This window comes from Labeo rohita, chromosome 4 (assembly GCF_022985175.1).
Source record: "Labeo rohita strain BAU-BD-2019 chromosome 4, IGBB_LRoh.1.0, whole genome shotgun sequence".
NCBI lineage: Eukaryota > Metazoa > Chordata > Actinopteri > Cypriniformes > Cyprinidae > Labeo > Labeo rohita.
Window position 1 is genome coordinate 39,260,986 of NC_066872.1, and position 19,761 is coordinate 39,280,746.

At 31.4% G+C, this 19,761-nt stretch overlaps 1 protein-coding gene across 11 annotated transcripts in view; it reads right to left on the reverse strand.

Moving 5' to 3' along the window:
* Positions 1–19,761, reverse strand: part of sbf1 (SET binding factor 1) — a 70,305-nt gene that overhangs the window by 9,942 nt on the left and 40,602 nt on the right. For all 11 annotated transcript variants that reach the window (XM_051107211.1, XM_051107207.1, XM_051107200.1 and 8 more), the window contains 18 exons: positions 18,087–18,164; positions 17,804–17,917; positions 17,587–17,715; positions 17,399–17,497; positions 14,110–14,314; positions 13,899–14,011; positions 13,659–13,808; positions 13,388–13,456; positions 12,965–13,126; positions 11,787–12,046; positions 10,505–10,677; positions 10,343–10,416; positions 6,261–6,453; positions 5,932–6,059; positions 3,089–3,264; positions 1,608–1,744; positions 1,306–1,513; positions 1,018–1,214 (listed from right to left, as the gene is read on the reverse strand). In XM_051107211.1, the coding sequence (XP_050963168.1) occupies positions 1,018–1,214; positions 1,306–1,513; positions 1,608–1,744; positions 3,089–3,264; positions 5,932–6,059; positions 6,261–6,453; positions 10,343–10,416; positions 10,505–10,677; positions 11,787–12,046; positions 12,965–13,126; positions 13,388–13,456; positions 13,659–13,808; positions 13,899–14,011; positions 14,110–14,314; positions 17,399–17,497; positions 17,587–17,715; positions 17,804–17,917; positions 18,087–18,164 (2,665 nt within the window). The remainder of the gene's footprint in view (positions 1–1,017; positions 1,215–1,305; positions 1,514–1,607; positions 1,745–3,088; positions 3,265–5,931; positions 6,060–6,260; positions 6,454–10,342; positions 10,417–10,504; positions 10,678–11,786; positions 12,047–12,964; positions 13,127–13,387; positions 13,457–13,658; positions 13,809–13,898; positions 14,012–14,109; positions 14,315–17,398; positions 17,498–17,586; positions 17,716–17,803; positions 17,918–18,086; positions 18,165–19,761) is intronic.

The following is a 19,761-nucleotide window of genomic DNA, read 5'->3' on the forward strand; positions in this document are numbered from 1 at the left end:
GCATGATTGACATGTTCCCAAGATGTCGCTAGCATGTCTTCAGCATGATTAGCATGTTGTTAACATGTCTATACCATGTTTTTAACATGATTAACATGATGCTAAAATGTTTTAAACATGATTAACCTAATGCTAACATGCTTCTAATGTGATTAGCATGCTGTTAGCATGATTAGCATGTTTAAAATGTTAACATGTTTTGAATATGATTAATCGATGTTAACATGTTTCTAATGTGATTAGCATGTTAACATGATTGGCATGTTGCTAACATATCGCAGTCAGGCCTCTAACATGATTCTAGCATGATTAAAACGTTAACATGTTGCTTGCGAGTTTTTAACATGTTTCTAACATGATTAGCATGTTGGTAACATGTTTATTTATCATGTGTTGTAATTAACACGTTTACAGCATATTTCTAACATAATTAGCATGTTACTAGCATTTTTGTTACCATGATTAGCAAGTAACTACAATGTTGCTAGCATGATTAACAAGGTACTAGCATGATTAGCATGTTGTTAACATGTTGCTGGCATGTTTCTAGCATGATTAACTTGTTTGCACACAATTAGCATGTAGTTAACTTATTTAACATGATTACCATGTTGTTAACATGTTTCTGATGTAATTAACATGTTGGTAGCATGTTTCTAACATGATTAGCATGTTACTAGCATTTTGTTAGTATGTTTCTTGAATGATTAACATGTTATTAGCATGATTAACATGTTACCAACATGTTGTTGACATAATTAGCAAGTTACTAACATATTTCCGACATGATTAACAAGATACTAGCAGGCTGCTAACATGTTTCTAATGTAGTTAACATGTTGATAGCATGTTTCTAACATGATCAGCATGTGACAAATTTTGTTAGCATGATTAGCAAGTTACTAGAATTTAGATAGGGTTTTTTTCAGTAGGGAGTTGTTCATATAATGAATGAATTTCAATATAAGAGAACAGCTGCTTTAATCTCTTTGTTTTTTAATTGCTTTTGCCTCTGACCTGCAGTGGGTGCATTGGGTGATTTGAAGAATCCCACGACGCCTTTAGCGTGCAGGCCGGCCGAGCGCAGCAGCACAGCTTTGGTGCGCGAGTTCCTCCAGCACACCACTGGGAAGCGGTTCTGCCGGTAGCAGCGGCAGATGCGCTGGATGGTGGAATCGGGGATGCTCTGAGGCACGATCAGTAACCCTGGGTAACTGAAACACAGACAGAGAGCCAATGAGATTTGGGTAAAATTTCTGTGCTAATGATAAGGTTTAGCAGTGATTGAAGAATTCTGAGACTCACCTTCGGCACACCGTGTACATCCGGTTGACGGTGGAGATCCGGAATGGTTCGTTTTTGGAGCGGGTCAGACTGTTACTGAGCGTTCCTAGTCCCAAACGCTGGTAGTCCCGACAGCAGGCCCGCTCGACCACATTACTCATGGTCTGCCGGTCTGACGAGCGGATGGTGGAGGAGAGCGTGAGCGAACTCTGGTCCGGCTCTTCAGACACTGTTCGGTCAAAGTTACAAGTTGTATTATACTGCATAATCACATATTAGCCATCACAAACATCAGTAAATGTGTGTTTTTGCATTTTTCTTACCAGAGATCTCATCTTCATCCATCTCTGACTGCAAACTGCTGCGGTTTTCCCAGGTTGGTGGGGAATATTTCTTCCGCGTTACATACTGACGCCCAATGGTCCTCTTTGCGGTTTTAACCAGGTTTTTAGACAGCGTTCTAGGAGAAACAGCAGCTCAAACATTTTAATCACTTAAAAAAATCAGATTTGTGTTTAGCACTTCTTTGTAAAAAAAAAAAAAAAAAAAAAAAACACTAAAATATTTAATTATTTTCTATTTCTATTTAAAATAACTGCTTTCTATTTTAATATATATATTTTAAGATGTAATTTGTGATTTCAAAGCTAAATTTTTAGCATTATTACTCCAGTCACACAATCCTTCAGAAATCACTCTAATATTCTGATTTGCTGTTCAAAAAACATTTATTATTAAAACAGCTGAGTAGATTTTTTCAGGTTTCTCTGATGAATAGAAAGTTCAGAAGAACAGCACTGATCTGAAATAGAAATCTTTTGTAACATTATAAATGTCTTTATCATCACTTTTTAATCCATTTAAAGCATCCTTGCTAAATAAAAATATTAATTTTAATAAAATATAATTTGAATAAATGAATAAAATAAAAAATGAAATTAAAAATACTGTATTAATTGCATACATTTTAATAAGATATATATATATATATATATATATATATATATATATATTAATTTTAATAAAAAATAATTGTAATAATTGTAATAATATATATATATACTGAATACAAGATTTTAAAATGGTATAGTGTGCAATATTACAAAAGCTTTTTATTTCATATAAATGCTGATTTTTGGATCTTTCTATTCATAATGATAATAATAATAAGAAGGAGGAGGATCATGTGACACTGAAGACTGGAATAATGATGCTAAAAATTCAGCTTTGAAATCAGAAATAAATTAATTACAAATTAAATTACATTTTAAAATACATTCAACAAGACAAAAAGTTATTTTAAATAGTAAAAATATCTCACAATTTTTCTCCTTTTGCTGTATTTTGGATCAAATAAATGCAGGCTTGGTGAGACTTAAAAAAAAAATCTTTTGGCTGGTAGTGAATATATATATAATTATTTCTTATATATAAAAATATAAATGAATATTCAGGTCAAATATTTGTGTAATTGTGGAGCACTTTCCAAATCTAGAGGGACGACTCGCCATTTATAAACATAAAACGTCTGAGCTGTTGTCATGGTGTATTTTTCAAAAACGTTAAAAGCAGCTCTTAAAAGCATTTGAAGATGATTGGTCCTGCCCTCAAGAGCAGTGTACAACAGTAGTTGCATGACACCCGTTTGCTGCTAATGCAGGATCTTAACGCAAGAGCCTTTGCAATTTCCACTGCTAAATAATTCACTGCTTGTCAGCGCCAGCACACGCTGTTTCTTTTCCCCACTCTCTGGATTTTTACCAGTGTTACTGAGACAAATGACCCCATCAGGAGAAGTTCTTACTTTAACGACTGGTTCTTGTCCTTGGTCTTGTGCTCCACCACCAGCTTTGCAGATTGACCCACAGTGAAGGCAAACGTGCCCTGGACGTGCTGTGGGTATCTGAGCTTATGCATGTGCTTCCTGAACACCTCTGCGAGATCTGACGCCACCTCCTCATCAAAGGCGATCTTCATCAGCTACGAGAGTAAAGAGTAAAGGCTTCATCAATTTTCAAAGCTTCTAGACAACAAATACATCAAGATAAAATATTTGCAAGCATTTTTTTCCAACAAAACCCATCACACAGTCAGAGTTTTTTTGTCATTCTCTAAATGTATTATTATTATTTTTTTGGACACTAAAACAATCCTCAATATCCATTATAAAACAAGCTTCAAAAAGTAGTAAGAAATAAATATTTTTAAATAATACATATAAAATTGTTCTAAAATGATATAATTAATATATAATGTAACACTAGTTTGTATGAACAGAATATGAAGGGTTTATAATCAATTCACATGTTATTATGTTTAATGTTTTTTTTTTAAAAGAAGTCTGTTTTGATCCAAAGTACAGCATTCTAACATGACTAGCATGTTGTTTGCATGTTTAACATGTCACAAGCATGTTTATAGCATAATTAGCATGTTGTTAACATGTCACTAACTTGTTTTCAGCATGATTAGCCTGATGCTAACATGTTTCTAATGCGCTTAACATGTTAACATGATTCTAACATGTCACTAGCATGTTTTAAACCTGATTAACCTGATTCTAACATGTTTGTAATGTTGCTAACATGTCGTTAGCATGATTTTTTAAATCATTAGAATGTCATTAGCATGTTTCTAGCATGTTGTCAGCATGTAGCTTTAACAATATGCATGATGTTAGCATGTTACTAACATGTTTTAAACATGATTAACCTGATGCTAACATGTTCGTAATGTGGTAAACATGTTGTTAGCGTGATTGGAATGTTTCTAACATGATTAACAAGTTAATAGCATGGTTAGCATGTTGCTAGCACAGTTCCTAGCATGTTTGTAACAAGTTGTTAGCATGATTAGCATGCTGTTAACATGCTATTAGCATGTTCCTAGCATGATTAGCACACTGCTGACATGCTTTTAACATGATTAGTATGATGTTAACAAGTTGCTAGCACGTGATTAGAAAGTTGTTAGTATGATTAACATGTTAACATGATTAGCATGTTGCTAGCATGTTTCTAACATAACTAACATGCTGTTAGCATGATCCTAGCATGAATGCTGACATGCATTTAACATGTTTAACATGTTTTTAACATGATTGACATGTTGTAAGCATGTCACTACCATGTTTTTAACATGATTAGGATGATGTTAGCAAATTGCTAGCTTGTTAGCATGATTAGCATGTTTCTAGCATGATTACCATGCTGTTAACATGCTATTAGCATGTTCCTAACATGATTAGCACATTGCTAACATGCTTTAAACATGATTAGCCCGTTTTTAGCATGATTGACATGTTGTTAACAAGTTTGCTAGCTTGTTAGCATGATGAACATGTTAACATGATTAGCATGTTTCTAGCATGATTACCATGCCGTTAACATGCTATTAGCATGTTCCTAGCATGATTAGCACACTGCTGACATGCTTTTAACATGATTAGTATGATGTTAACAAGTTGCTAGCACGTGATTAAAAAGTTGTTAGTATGATTAACATGTTAACATGATTAGCACGTTGCTAACATGTTTCTAGCATAAATAACATGCTATTAGCATGTTCCTAGCATGAATGCTGACATGCTTTTAACATGTTTAACATGCTTTTAGCATGATTGACATGTTGTAAACATGTCACTACCATGTTTTCAATATGATTAGGATGATGTTATCAAGTTGCTAGCTTGTTACCATGATTAACATGCTTACATTAGCATGTTGCTAACATGCTTTTAACATGATTAGCCTGTTTTTAGCATGATTGACATGTTGTTAACATGTCACTACCACGTTTTCAACATGATTAGGATGATGTTAGCAAGTTGCTAGCTTGTTAGCATGATTAACATGTTAACATTAGCATGTTGTTAGCATTTTTCTAGCATGATTAGCACATTGCTAACATGCTTTTAACATGATTAGCCTGTTTTTAGCATGATTGACATGCTGTTAGCATGTCGCTACCATGTTTTTAACATGCTTACCACGGTGTTAGCATTTAAACGTTGCTACCATCTTAGCATTATTAACATGTTTGTATCAAGTTTCAAACATTTTAACATGATTAACATGTTTACATATTGCTAGCATGCTTCTAACATGATTAGCATGTCGTTAGCATGTCACTACCATGTTTTAGCATGTTAACACGTTGCTAACAAGTTTTAAACATGATTAACCTGATGTTAACATGTTTTTAATGTGATTAGCATGTAAGAAATAAACATTTTTAAATAATATATATAAAATTGTTCTAAAATTATATTAATATTTAATATTAGTCTGTATGAACTGAATATGAAGGGTTTTGATCAATTTTTAATCAATCAAGGCTGCATTTATTTGATGCACACTACAGCAAAAACAGTAATATTGTGAAATATTTTTACTATTTAAAATAACTGTTTTCTATTTTAATATATTTTAATATGTAATTTATTCTGTGATTTCAAAGCTGAATTTGTAGCATCATTACTCCAGTCACATGATCCTTTAGAAATCATTCTAATATTCTGATTCACTGCTCAAAAACTATTATTTTTATGTTGAAATTATATGATTATAGGATTTTTGTGCACATAACCTAAAGTATTGTGAGCTATGGAGAAGGGAAACACAGAAAGGTCAGGTAACACCCCAATACCTGAAAGGTGCAGGAACGCAGCTGGAGCCCCTCCTGGACGAACTGATCCATGGGAAGAGTAACAGAGATTCGCTTCTCTTTCGTGAGGGAGGCGATGGGGAAGGAGCGGGTGACCACTTGCTCTCCAACTGCACGATACAAACATGTACAGCAAAATGTAAAATACCTACATAAAGGCTTTTGTGTAGCAGGCAAACTGATTTTCATTTTCAATTTCAGACAAGCATTTCTATAATTCATGACCACCAGCAGCCCAACTGCACCAAAGTGAGCTGCTCTCAACTAATTATGCAAATCGACCCCATGATTCTTAACCAATAGGAGCGTACCAAGAGGGTCAGTGGGCGTGCCCTTGAATATGAGGCGGTAGTTAGAAAGGAAGATGGCTCCCTCGGCGGGCAGCAGGGGCGGACCTCCCATCGCGCCCGTGGCTTCCTCTCGGCCGTCTGCTATAAGGTGCACCCGCATGCCGTCCATCACGAACTCTTCGCCGGGGAGCAGCGTTGGTCTCAAGAGCTTGGGCTGGAGTCAGAGAGACAGGAAGAGAAAAAGAAACAGGGAAAACAAAGACAGTTTATATCATGTTTGAGTTGCTTAAATATGAAATGAAACCAAACTTCATGGCAAACGTGCAGATGCTGTAAGAGATTAAGGACTGGAGGAAAGGTGCATTTCCTCTCTGTCAGTTTGACATTTCTTGAGCATGTAAACACACTTTGAGTATAATGAACTAAATTCATCAAAGCTTCAGGCCAACATGAAAGGGAATTTGTAAAGTGATTTATAAAACAGGATGTCCAATCAAGTTTGACTGATTTTATTCAATGGGAACTGATTAGATTGTGAAATGTGGCTGTTACATAATCACAAAGGCAATGTTTCATTATCAAATTTATCATTAGTTTCTATTATTAGAATTTGTATTAACAAAAACTGGAATCAAATCATTACTTTAACTTAAAGTACCAATTTTTTTAAATCAAATTAAGTTTAATAAATTATGTGAATTGAATCGCAAAATTAAAAAAAAAAAAAAAAAAAAAAAAAAAAAATTAATTACCATTTTTTTTTAACAATTACAATTTTGGAAATAAATAAAATGCCTCTTTTTTTTTTTTACTTAAATTACATATATATATATATATATATATATATATTTATTTATTTATTTAAATGTATTTATTAATAAATAATTAACTATTTAAAATAAATAAATAAAAAAATTCAAAAGACTTCATTAACATTTTTTTTTAAATTAAACTGTCTTTAATAAATTACCTGAATTTAATTACTGATTACTGAAAAAAAAAACAATAATTATAAGAATTAACTTTTTTACTTAAACCAAAATTTTTGTATTTGATTATTAATTTAATAATAATAATAATAATAATTACGTGAACTTAATTACTGTTTTTTAAAAATGTAAATTAGCATTTTTTATTAAAATTACAATTTTGAAAATATATAAAATACCTTTTTTTTTTACCTAAATTCCATATTTTTCTAAATTTGTGATTTATTAACAAATAACTATTTAAAATAAATTTTAAAATTACAACATTTTCAAGACTTCATTAACAATTTTTCTGCTTTTAATAAATGACATAAATGTAATTACTGATTTTTTTTAAATGTACATATTTCAGTCAAATAACAATTTTTAAAAAATTAAAATACCATTTTTTTTTTACTTAAATACCATTTTTTAAATTAAATTCTTAATAATAAATAAAATATTAAAAAAGTTATTTTTAAAATTACAATATTTTAGAAAGACTTCATTAACATCTTAATTAAGCTACTTTTTAAATTACCTGAATTTAATTACCATTTTTTTTTTAAAAAAAATGCAAATTACCATTTAAAATCAAATTACAATTATTAATAAATAATACATTATTTAAAAAATATTTTAAATTACATTTTAGAATTTTTTTAAATATAAATTACCATTTTTTAAATTATATTTAATTTATTAAAAAATTATTATTATTAATAATAAATAATAAATTATTTAAAATAAATTATTTTAAATTACAATATTTTAGAAAGACTTCATTAACAAAACAGTATGTAATATTTTGATGAAAGATTACAAAAGACAAACATTTTATATAATGTGCACTGATGAATCATGCACAATAGGACAGTTTACATGCATAATGTAAATAGGGTCAAGTTTGATTTCATGTTTACTTGAAGCATGGGATACTTGGATAAGTATATTTATAATTTGGATGTAAAACATTCTGTCCCACAGTTTTTTTAATTCAATTTCATGTCCAGAAATGCCAGAAGCAATATTTTCATCTGGGAAAAACAGCTTATGTTTATTCCACTGAGCCTTTTTTCCCAAATAAACAAATGCATTATGAGGCCAAAAACAGTGAAGCGAGGCCAATTTCTCCATCTAGACCCAAAAACTCTCTAGACGCTTATGCAAGAGCAAATTTCATCGCATTTAGTGCTGAGACTCTGAATGATTTACAGATCTCATGAGCATCTACTGTCTTCCAGAGAAATGTGTCCTTGTAACAGGAAGTGATCGTGAGTCCATCTGTCTAGCGCGGTACAGCAGGTGGGCTTCATTCACACTCTCTCGCTTGACTTCTTGGGAAAGTGTTCAGTGCTGGCGTCCCATGACAGCTCTGGTTGCTGGGCTTCGAGTGATGAAAAATGCATGACTGGTTTTCCAGCACAGAGTACTTTTCTTTAGAAGTCAGTGGAGTGAAAATACAGTTTTGCTCTTCCACGGTAAGGTATTTACCACACTTCACTGCACTGTTCTGCCATTGTGCTTAAAATGAATAGTTCAAGATGAGTATACTTGCTCATGTTGTTCCAAACGTATATTACTTTCTTCAATGGAAAACAATGTAGTTTAGCAGGTGTTAGACACGAGGGTGAGTAAATGAAGATAATTTACCATGCTATGCTAGAATAAAAGGTGAAAAAAAATAAAAAATAAAAGAGCATGAGTAATAAAAAAGTACACCTTTCATTTTAGGGCGAACTAATAATTTTAAGGTGAAGATCATTTTTTTATTGAATTAAAGTGAACAAAAATACAATAAAAAATAAGGTGAAATAAACTAAAATAAAATAAGGTGAAATACAAAATAAAATGTGAAAAATAAATAAATTGTTTAAAAAATGTATTTAATTAAAGTGAACAAAACAAAATAAGGTGAAATAAAAAAAAAAAAATTATAAATAAATAAATTATATATTTTTTTTATTATTTAATTAAAGTGAATAAAACAAAATAAAACAAAATAAAGTGAAATAAAATGTGAAAAATAAATTATTTAAAAAATATTTTTATTTAATTAAAGTGAACAAAATTATAATTAATTATAATTAAAAATTAAGAAATAATTGAAACAAACAGTCAAATGTATCTGGAATGACAGAAAGGTAAGTAAAATAAAAAAATGTAAAGAAATGAAAAATAAAATATAAAATAAAATGTGAACAAAAAATCAATTAATTAAAAAAAAAAAAAATAGAAATGTGTCTGAAATAAAATAAAATAAAATAAAATAAAATAAAATAAAATAAAATAAAATAAAATAAAATAAAATGTTTGGAATGACAAATTAAAAAATACAAAAAATGAATTACCATTACATGAGGGTCAGTAAAATAAAATTAAATAAAAAAAGCTGGAAAATAAAATATAAAATAAAATGTGAACAAAAATAAAGTATTTAAAAAATAATTACATAATTAATAAAAATGTATCTGGAATGAAACGAAGGTAAATAAAATAAAATAAAATAAAATAAAATAAAATAAAAAATAAAATAAAATAAAATAAAATAAAATGTTTGGAATGACAAATTAAAAATACAAAAAATGCAAAAAATGAATTATTATTACATGAGGGTCAGTAAAATAAAATAAATAAAGAGTGAAATAAAATAAAATAAAATAAAATTAAAAATGTTTACAATGGAATAAGTGTAAGATAAATGAAGCTCATTTTCATTTTTAGGGTGAACTATCCCTTTAAGACTGTTCTGAGGTTACGTACAAGAATAAGTGGATTGCGCAACACAATGGAAATGTCTTCACTAAACTCCTGTCAAAACGTATGAAATAAACCATGAAGGCGTTGCTAGGCTGTCATGATAATATTTTACAAAGATCCTCGATAAAATCAAACCTTTATGTTAAAGGAAAGCACAGCAGAAGGTCAGACCAAAGTGTGCTCACAACAGCAGGCCAAGAAGACCAGCATGCATCACTCAGGCCACGGTCACTGAGGCGGCACGCTCACGCAAACGTACCTGCCGTGGCACTCTGACTCATGGGTGGAGAGGCTGAAGTGGGATGTGAGGGGATCTGCCTGGTTTTCTACACTGCATTTCCTGCCCAGCGGAACATAAAACAATGAGTTGGTTACCTTTTGGATGGGCGGCAGTCGTTTGCTCTCCCTGTGAACCGCGTCCAATGTCTCGATGTGCATCTGAACGATGTCTGAAAGAGACAGAATAGCATAGAAGACAAATGTGGTGCTATTCAGACACATTCTGATGGCTTCACTGTCAGGTCATAGCTCATTTACCTGGTATCATTGTGTGAAGAGCCTTCAGGTGTTCATTGGTCACGCCGCTCTCGTTGCACACTTTGTCAACAAAGCGGTTGATGAACCGAACGACCGAGTTCGCAACATCCGAGCTCTCAGCATCCTCAAAGCCGCTCTCTGTGTCGTAGCTTTCTGCCATGCTGCCCGCAATACTGGACGAACAAAACAAATTAATTAGCGGTCAATATTTTTACATTGTATTTATATTTCTTTATTTTACTTCTCATTTCAATTTTTATTGTACTTTATTGTTTTATTTTTCACCTTTTATTTTTTATATTATTTTTCACCTTAGTTTATTTTTTTGATTTGATTTGATTTTTTTTTACCTTTCATATTATTTTATTTTTCACCTTATTTTATTTATTTTTATTTTATTTTATCATTTACTTACCCTCATTCCAGATATGTTTGACTTTGTGTCTTTTAATCATTTAATTATTTTTAAAAGCATTTATTTTTTGTTCACCATAAACAAATAAATTAAAAATATCCTTACCCTAAAACTATTAGTTCACCCTAAAATAAAAGTTATATTTATTTACTCTTTTATTATTTTATTTTTCACCTTTTATTAATTCACTTTATTTTTTACCTATATTTAATTTAATTTTATTTTTCACCTTTTATTGTACTTTATTTTATTTTTTGTTCACCTTAATTAAATAAAATATCTTCAACCTAAAATTAGTTCACCCTAAAATGAAAGTTATATTTACTCATGCTCTTTTATTTTTTCATTGTATTTGTTTACCTTTTATTTTAATTCATTTTATTTTTTGACTTGTATTTAATTTTATTTTTCACCTTTTATTTTTTACAGTATTTTTTTTTTTTTTTTTTTTTATCTTTATTTTTTTTTTTTTTACAGTATTCCATGTTTGACTTCTTGATTTAAAATAATATATTTTTTGTTCACCTTAATTAAATTTGACATGTATTTGATTTAATTTAATGTTTCATCTTTTATTTTTTTTACAGTGTTTTATTTTTATTTAATTTTATTTTATCTTCATTTAATTACCCTCATCTCATTCAATGTTTGACTTGGCTCTTTTAATAATATATATTTTTTTATTATAATTTTTTTTCACCTTAATTTAATAAAAAAATATCTTCATCCTAAAATGATTAGTTTGTCCTAAAATAAAAGGTATATTTATTTACTCAAGTTACTTAATTTTATTTTTTACCTTTTATTTCCTTTTATTTTATTATTTTAAAACCATGTGTTTTTGTGCCCACACACAGCAGCACACACCTGTTAGTGACGTAGCTGTTGCTGACGCTCTCCACGTCTCCCAGGCCGGTGTTGCGGAGCAGGCGGTTCTTGCTGGTGTCGAGCGGCAGCAACAGGTAACTCATGCGGTTGGCATAGTGGATGGCCTGACTGAAAACCGTGCTCTCTTCCTTCTGAACGCGCTCCTGCTGCTGTTCTTTGCTCAGCGTGGGCCACAAACGGTTTTGCTCAGACGCTAACTCCAATGCGCTCAGCTTTTGACCACCAACACCCTCTCCGTCCTGAAAGAAACAGAGGTCAAAGGTCAAACTTAAGGGATAGCATTAAAAAAAAAAAAAAAAAAAAAAAAAAAATGTTCAGAAGTTTGGGGCAGATAAGATGCTTTAGAATGAAGTCTCTTATGCTCAAAAAAGATACATTTATATTAAATAAAATACAGTGAAAACAATAAAATTGTGAAATATTATTACAATTTAAAACTTCCGTTTTCTATTTTAATATATTGTATAATGTAATTTATTTCTGTGATGCAAAGCTGATTTGCTCCTCTAGAAACATTTCTAAAAACATGTGAAATATGAATCTTTTGCAAAAATGTCTTCAACGTTACTTTTGATCAATTTAATGCATCCTTGCTGAATAAATCTTACTAAACCTTTGAATGGCAGTGTACAGTTTTTTAAAAAAAAACAAATAACCAAATAAATAAAATAATAAAATCAAATACGTAAAGTAAAATGAAATAAAATAAATGATTAAAATTAAATTAAATTAAATTAATTAATTAATTAAGATAAAACTGAATTAAATAAATACAAAAAAGTAAATAAATAAAGTAAAATAAAATAAAATAAAATTACATTAAGTTAAAAAAAATACAAAAAATAAAATAAAATAAATACATAAGCAAATAAATGAAATAAAATAATAAAAGAAAAAATACAATAAAATAAAAGAAAAGAAAATTAAATAAATGAGCAAATAAATAAAAATGTAATTACATTAAATTAAAAATACAATAATAAAATAAAATAAAATACAAAAAAAGTAAAATAAATTAATAAGCAAATAAAAACACAATAATAAAATAAAACGGAATAAAATAAAAAAAAAATACAAAATAAAACAAAATAGAGTTAAATTAATAAATCCGCAAATAAAATAAAATAAAATAAAATAAAATAAAACAAAAAACATACAGGGCTGGATGCGTCTCCATCCTCGTCAATCTCCAGGTACAGGGCCCGGATGTGTTTCTGAACATCGCTGTAAAACATGGCCTCCCAGAACTGCATGTTGGTCCACACCATGTGTTCCTGAACACAGCTGTAAGCAAACTGTGTGATGCCTCCACCCAATTTCTGTAACACAAAAACAGTGAGAAGTCCAACTTTCATCCAGTACAGACATGCATTCATCACTCATTACTGCAATTCTCAAAATCAGTAAAATATGTCCAGTTAGTCAGTCATTACCACAAAATAAGATGGGTACATTATCCCACTTACTATATGGCTACCTTCTGAACACCTAAATAAACGTACATGTCTCTTACTAATGCCCTATTCATCTTAGAAATGCTGCCTTTCTAGAAAATGAAATATTGTTATACAAATACTCACCCGACAGAAGGCGGTGACCAATGGCAGCAGAGCAGCAGCAATTCCATGCTCATCCATATGCGAGCAATCCTGAAGATAAAAATAGCAGCGTATTTTATACAAAGACATCAAAACATTATTTATGAAGGTAAATGATGATAACAAATCAACAAAGATTATAAACTAAACCAAAACATCATATTTCCCGCTTCCTTATTGCAACACCACAATCCGAGAAACACCTATAAACATTGCATAAGATTCCTTGAATAAAAACATTGTTGTGTTTTACCTGCAGCGTGCAGTTCATCATGCGGACGACGTAGTCGAACTGTTGGTCGTCTAGAACGGCCCTGTTCTGCAGCACGTGCAGATTGAGCTCCTGGGTCAGACAAACGCGCGCCGCCCGACCTTTCAGCGCCCGCAACACTGCCGGCATTAACTGCAGACAACACAAAGATCATAAATGCTATAGTCATAAAATTGGGGGTATGTTTAACAGGAAAGAATGACAAACATAAAAGGCTTGTACCTTCTTGGCTTCCAGCATCTTGTTGTCAAAAATGTACGTGATGCAGTTTCTGACCACCTCTAACCTCCGTGCGCTGTTGGCCAGAACATTCCCGTTCCTGTCCACTATGTCACCTAGAAGCCAGAGAGAAGTCAAAATGATGATTATGAAGATCAGCACAAATGTTCATTTAAATATGGTGATGTTTTCTACACAAGAGGTGCGATCTTACCCAGCGGAGGTCCGCTCGGGACCATGCTCTTCAGTTCGGCCTTGACCACAGGCGGGGCGGTTTTGAGTTTTGCCGTCGCGTGGTCTATAAAGAGCTGCACGGAAACCTCGTCCAGCTGAGGGAAAGAGGTCTGGGGGAGTCGGAGCTGTGCGCTTTCAGCTGTTCTCTGAACTCTGTGCATGGTTACTGCGGGGTATGGGTTTTCCTGTGGGGAAAAAAAGAAATTTGTGTTTGAGACACAACTGAGGATGCATAAATACTCTCATATGTTTTCTTGTAATATGACACTATAATATAATTTAATGGAGTCTCTTATGCTCTTTTAAGGCTGTATTTATTTGATCAAAAATACAGAAAAAATTGTAGTATTGTGAAATATTATTGCAGTTTCTAATACTCGTTTGCTGTTTTAATGTACTGTGAAATATAATTTATTTCTGTGATGCAGCGCTGAATTTTTAGCATCATTACTCCAGTATTCAGTGTCACATGATGCTTCAGAAACCATTCTGATATGTGACCCTGCACCACAAAACCAGTCATAATAAATAAGCTTTCCACTGATCTATGGTTTGTTAGGATAAGATCATATTTGGTTGAGAGAACTATTTGAAAATCTGGAATCTGAGGGTGCAAAAAAATCAAAATGTTGAGAAAATCACCTTTAAAGTTTTCACATGAAGTTCTAAGCAATGCATATTACTAATCAAAAATTAAATTTTGATATATTTACAGTTGGAAATGTACAAAATATCTTCATGGAACATGATCTTTACTTAATACATCTAACAATTTTTGGCATAAAAGAAAAATAGATCATTTCGACCCACACAGTGTATTTTTGGCTATTGCTACAAATACACCCGTACTACTTTAGACTGGTTTTGTGGTCCAGGGTTGCATTTATTTATTATCAGTGTCGAAACTATTGTGCTGCTTATGTTTTTGGAACTTGTGATACTTTTTACTTCGATTCTTTGATGAATAAAAAGTTAAAAAGAACAGAATTTATTCAAAATAGAAAAGTCTTTACTATCAAATTTTATCAATTTGACAACATCCTTGGTAAATAAAAGTATTAATTTCTTAAAAACTCCAAACTTTTGAGTAGTAGTGTATATATTTGAATAAACCCTGTTCTTTTTAACTTATTCGTCAAATAATCCTGAAAAGTATCACAAGTCCCAAAAAAATATTAAGCAGCACAACTGTTTATAACACTGATAATAAATCACCATATTAGTGATTTCTGAAGGATCATGTGACACTGAAGACTGGAGTAACGATGCTGAAAATTCAGCTTTGCATCATAGGAATAAATTACACTTTAAAGCATATTAAAATAGAAAACAGTTATTTTAACTTACAATAATATTTCACGACCCTGGACCACAAAACCAGTCTTAAGTCGCTGGGGTATATTTGTAGCAATAGCCAAAAATACATTGTATAGGCCAAAATTATTGATTTTTGGTAAAATTCCTACTGTAAATATATCAAAACTTAATTTTTGATTAGTAATATGCATTAGTAAGTGCTTCATCTGGCCAACTTTAAAGGTGATTTTCTTAATATTTTGATGTTTTTGCACCCTCAGATTCCAGATATTCAAATAGTTGTATCTTGGCCAAATATGGTCCTATCCTAACAAACCATACATCAATGCTTTTTAGATGATAAAAACTGACCCTTATGACTAGTTTTGCGGTCCATGGTCACATATATATTCATATATATATGAAGAGTTCAGATGCAAAACCAGCTAAAAGCCATCTCGGTCAAAAATGAGATAATGATACTGAGTGAATGCTCTCGACACATATTATACGTCCATCAAATACTTTTTCTTCAAACTCGCTAAAATACCAGCCGCAGCCCAATCAGAAGTACCGGTACTTCCACAGAAACCTATGCATCTGAGCCTGATAAAAATGCATTTTTTAAAGAAAGACGTCAGATGGATTTAGTTGGATATATATGTGTTACAATAAACTATTAAATGATTGTTTTTTACTCACACTCATGTCATTCCAAACCCGTATTACTTTCTTCTTTTCCAGAATATAGAAGTAAATATTCTAAAGAATGCTGATTGGTTGGTTTCAGTTCCAATTGACGTCTATTGTATTTTTTTGGTCAAATAAAATAGAAGTCAATGGGAACTGAAACAGATTGGTTACCGCAATTCTCCAAAGTATTTTTCGTTGTTGTTGTTGTTTCAAAGAAGAAAGAAAGCCATTCAGGTTCAGAGTTGGGACAACAATAAATACTGATATCTATACTGCGGTTCCCAATAAAAAAAAATGCAGTTTAAATGCAGCTTCAAAGGGCTCTACACGTTCCCAGCAGAGGAATAAGGGTCTTACCTAGTGAAACGCTCAATCATTTTTTTTAAAAAAACAAAAAGTATATACTTTTTAACCACAAATGCTAGTCTTCCACTAGCTTGACCTCATGCACTACATACGTTGGAAAGGTCACACGTGACATAGGCATAGTGTTTACAAAGTGAACGTGCAAAGAAAGTCAAACACCCTTACAAAAAAAATTTAAAACAACAATGTCGGACGATTTCGAAGTACACAGATGAAGCTAGTGCAAGATGAGCATTTGTGGTTAAAAAGTATATAAATTTGTATTTTCTTTTAGAAAATGACAGCTTGTTTTGCTAGATACGACCCTTAATCCTCAGCTGGGATCGTGTAGAGCCCTTTGAAGCTGCACTGAAACTGCAATTTGGACCTTCAACCCATTCTCTCCCATTGAAGTTCACTATATGGAGACCTTAAGACAACCTTATTTCGTTTCGGCTAAAAAAAGAAAGACATGAACATCTCGGATGACATGGGGGTGAGTAAATTATCAGGAAATGTTCATTCTGGAAGTAAACTAATCCTTTAAATGCACCTTTTTTGCCTCAATTTTGACGTGGAAATGTTTTGTGACACCACAAATAAGACACACACTGTAAAAAAAAAAACTATTTGTTGAGTCAACTTAAAATAATTTGTTACTTAAGTTCAGTCAACTCAAAATGCTTATTCAACTTGAAATGTTAAGTTGTACTAAGTGACATCTTAGATACTTGAGTTGATTCAACTTAAAATGTTAAGGCAGCGGGGTTACTTTGCTTTTAAGTTTAACAAACACAAATATCTAAGTTGTCATTTAGTACAACTTAACATTTCAAGTTGACTAAACTTATTTGAGTCGACTGAACTTAAAAGGCAGCAGGGAAACAAACTATTTTAAGCTGACTCAACAAACAGCGCATGAATTAAAAACATACATTTTTAAAAAGCTGCTCCGCCAGCTCCTTAACATGCTTCATCACTTTCTGAGGATCTCCCGTCTCCTGTCGTATGCGCTCCACCTGATTGGCTATGAGCTACAGTGAAAGGAAATAAGAGAGAAAGGATCAGAAAATGTAAAAAACACCAAAACAAGACATCCTTCTCAATTTCCTATGTGGCTTACATCATCAAACAGGTCTGTGGCTCGGTACGGAGGCCCTCGCTCGGAAACAAACCCAGCGAACGCCATGCCGTCCAACACCTTCATCAGGAAGTCATCCTCAGCTAGTGCTCTCTGCCCTAAAAATGCAGCCTGGAGAAAAACAACAAGCTTTATAGCTCCGTTTATGATTTTGTATTAGCATTTGCATCTGAAATTGAATTTTAAGGCTCTTTTGTACCTTATGGAAGCGTATGACGGGTTCAGGGTGGATGCGAATTATATGCAGACACCATCGATAGCCCTGAAAAAGGTGCGCAAACAGCCACAGGAAGACGGCGCGGATCTCCTTATCCTGGAGTGTGCACAAAACAATGACAGCGTCGTAAATCAATTACTTTCTGCAGTGTCACGTCCACTTTCAGCGTCAATAAAAAACATTTGCATTTCTAGATGCTGACGATTATTCAAGGAAGGAGGAAAAGTGTATTTATAGATTCAAAAGAAATTCATACAAATCTTACCTGAATCTTAAGCGTGGATGGTTGAATGGAAGGAGGGGGGAAAGCATGATCAGCCACTTCCAGCTCCGGATCAAGAACCTTTAATCACACACAAAAAAAATAAAAAATAAAACACACACATACATATTAAAATTATTTTGATTGCCTGCAATATATATCTAGTCACTGATAAGAAGTGACACAGACGCTGACAAATTTTCTTTTACAGGAAAAAAAACCCATGTAAACAATGCACCTAGTAACATGCAAATATTTGCAGACGTTGTTTCTTTGCTAAATGATTCAACACGTGAAATGAACTTTGGTCATTATTCATTTCCAATATGCAAGTCATAATTATTTTACAAAACATGCAGAAGGAACAAAAGCTAAATGTTTTATTTGAGTTTGAAGTAGATTAGTCATCAGTGATATTTTAGCATTATTTATGTAGTTGTAGTTGTATAGTACTTTAAATGAGCTTATATTTACAGTTTTCAATTTGACTTAATTTGTAGCAATTTTTTATTTGTTTTTTTATTTTTTTTTTTTAGCTTGAGTTTATTCTTATTTCATCAACTTTCGCAGTCAAGGCAACATGTCTAAGATTTAAAAAAAATACATTCAGGGGAAAACCTTATTCACTCTCATTTTCCTGAAAAGAAGAATAACTTCCTTTCAGAGAAGATCAACACATGAACGTGACTCACACATCATACTGTAAATTTAGAAGGAAGCTTGCTTATTGTTTATTTGTCAAAGCCTAATTAAAAAGTGTGCTGAAGGGGAAAATGAAGAGAAAAATGGAACAATTAAATATGTTAAATATTAAAATTTTTGTTACGTGCTTTGAGTTTTTTTTTATTTCAGCTTTCCCTTTAATTTATTCTTACTTCAGAATCTTTAGCAGCATATCTAAGATTTTACATTTTAAAATTCTAGCAATTTTGTTATGTGCTTTGATATTTTTATTAGTTTTTTTTTTTTTTTAGCTTTAATTTATTCTTATCTCAGCAACTTTAGCAGCCGAGGCAAGTTAGTTTTATTTATTAATTTAATTTAATTTAATTTAATTCAATTCTTATTTCAACAACTTTAGCAGCCAAGGCAACATGCAAAACTAAATTTTAGCAATTCGGTTAGGAGCTTTGACACTTTTATTAGGGTTTTATTCATTTATATTTTTTGTTGTTGTTTTTAAGCTTTAATTTATTCTCATTTCAACCACTTTAGCAGCCAAGGAAACATGTCAATTTTTTATTATTAAATTATTTTATTTTAAATCATTTTTTAATTTTTTTTTTTTTATTTTAGCTATTATGTTATACACTTTTTATTAGGATGTTATTGTTTTTTTTAGCTTTAATTTATTCTTATTTCAGCAACTTTAGCAGCCAAGGCATATTAGTTTTGTTTATTAATTTAATTTAATTTAATTTAATTCTTTTTTTCAACAACTTCAGCAGCCAAGGCAACATGCAAAAGAAAATTTTAGCAATTTGGTTATGAGCTTTCAGCTTTTTATCAGTTTTTCTATACTGACTTTTATTATTTTTATTTATTTTTTAGCTTTCATTTTTTTCTTATTTCAGCAACTTTTTAATAAATAAGTTAGGTTTTTGTTTTTTTTTTCCATCCAATATTTATTTTAGCTTTATCTGAATGAACAAAAATGTAACAGTTCGAGTTTAACTTC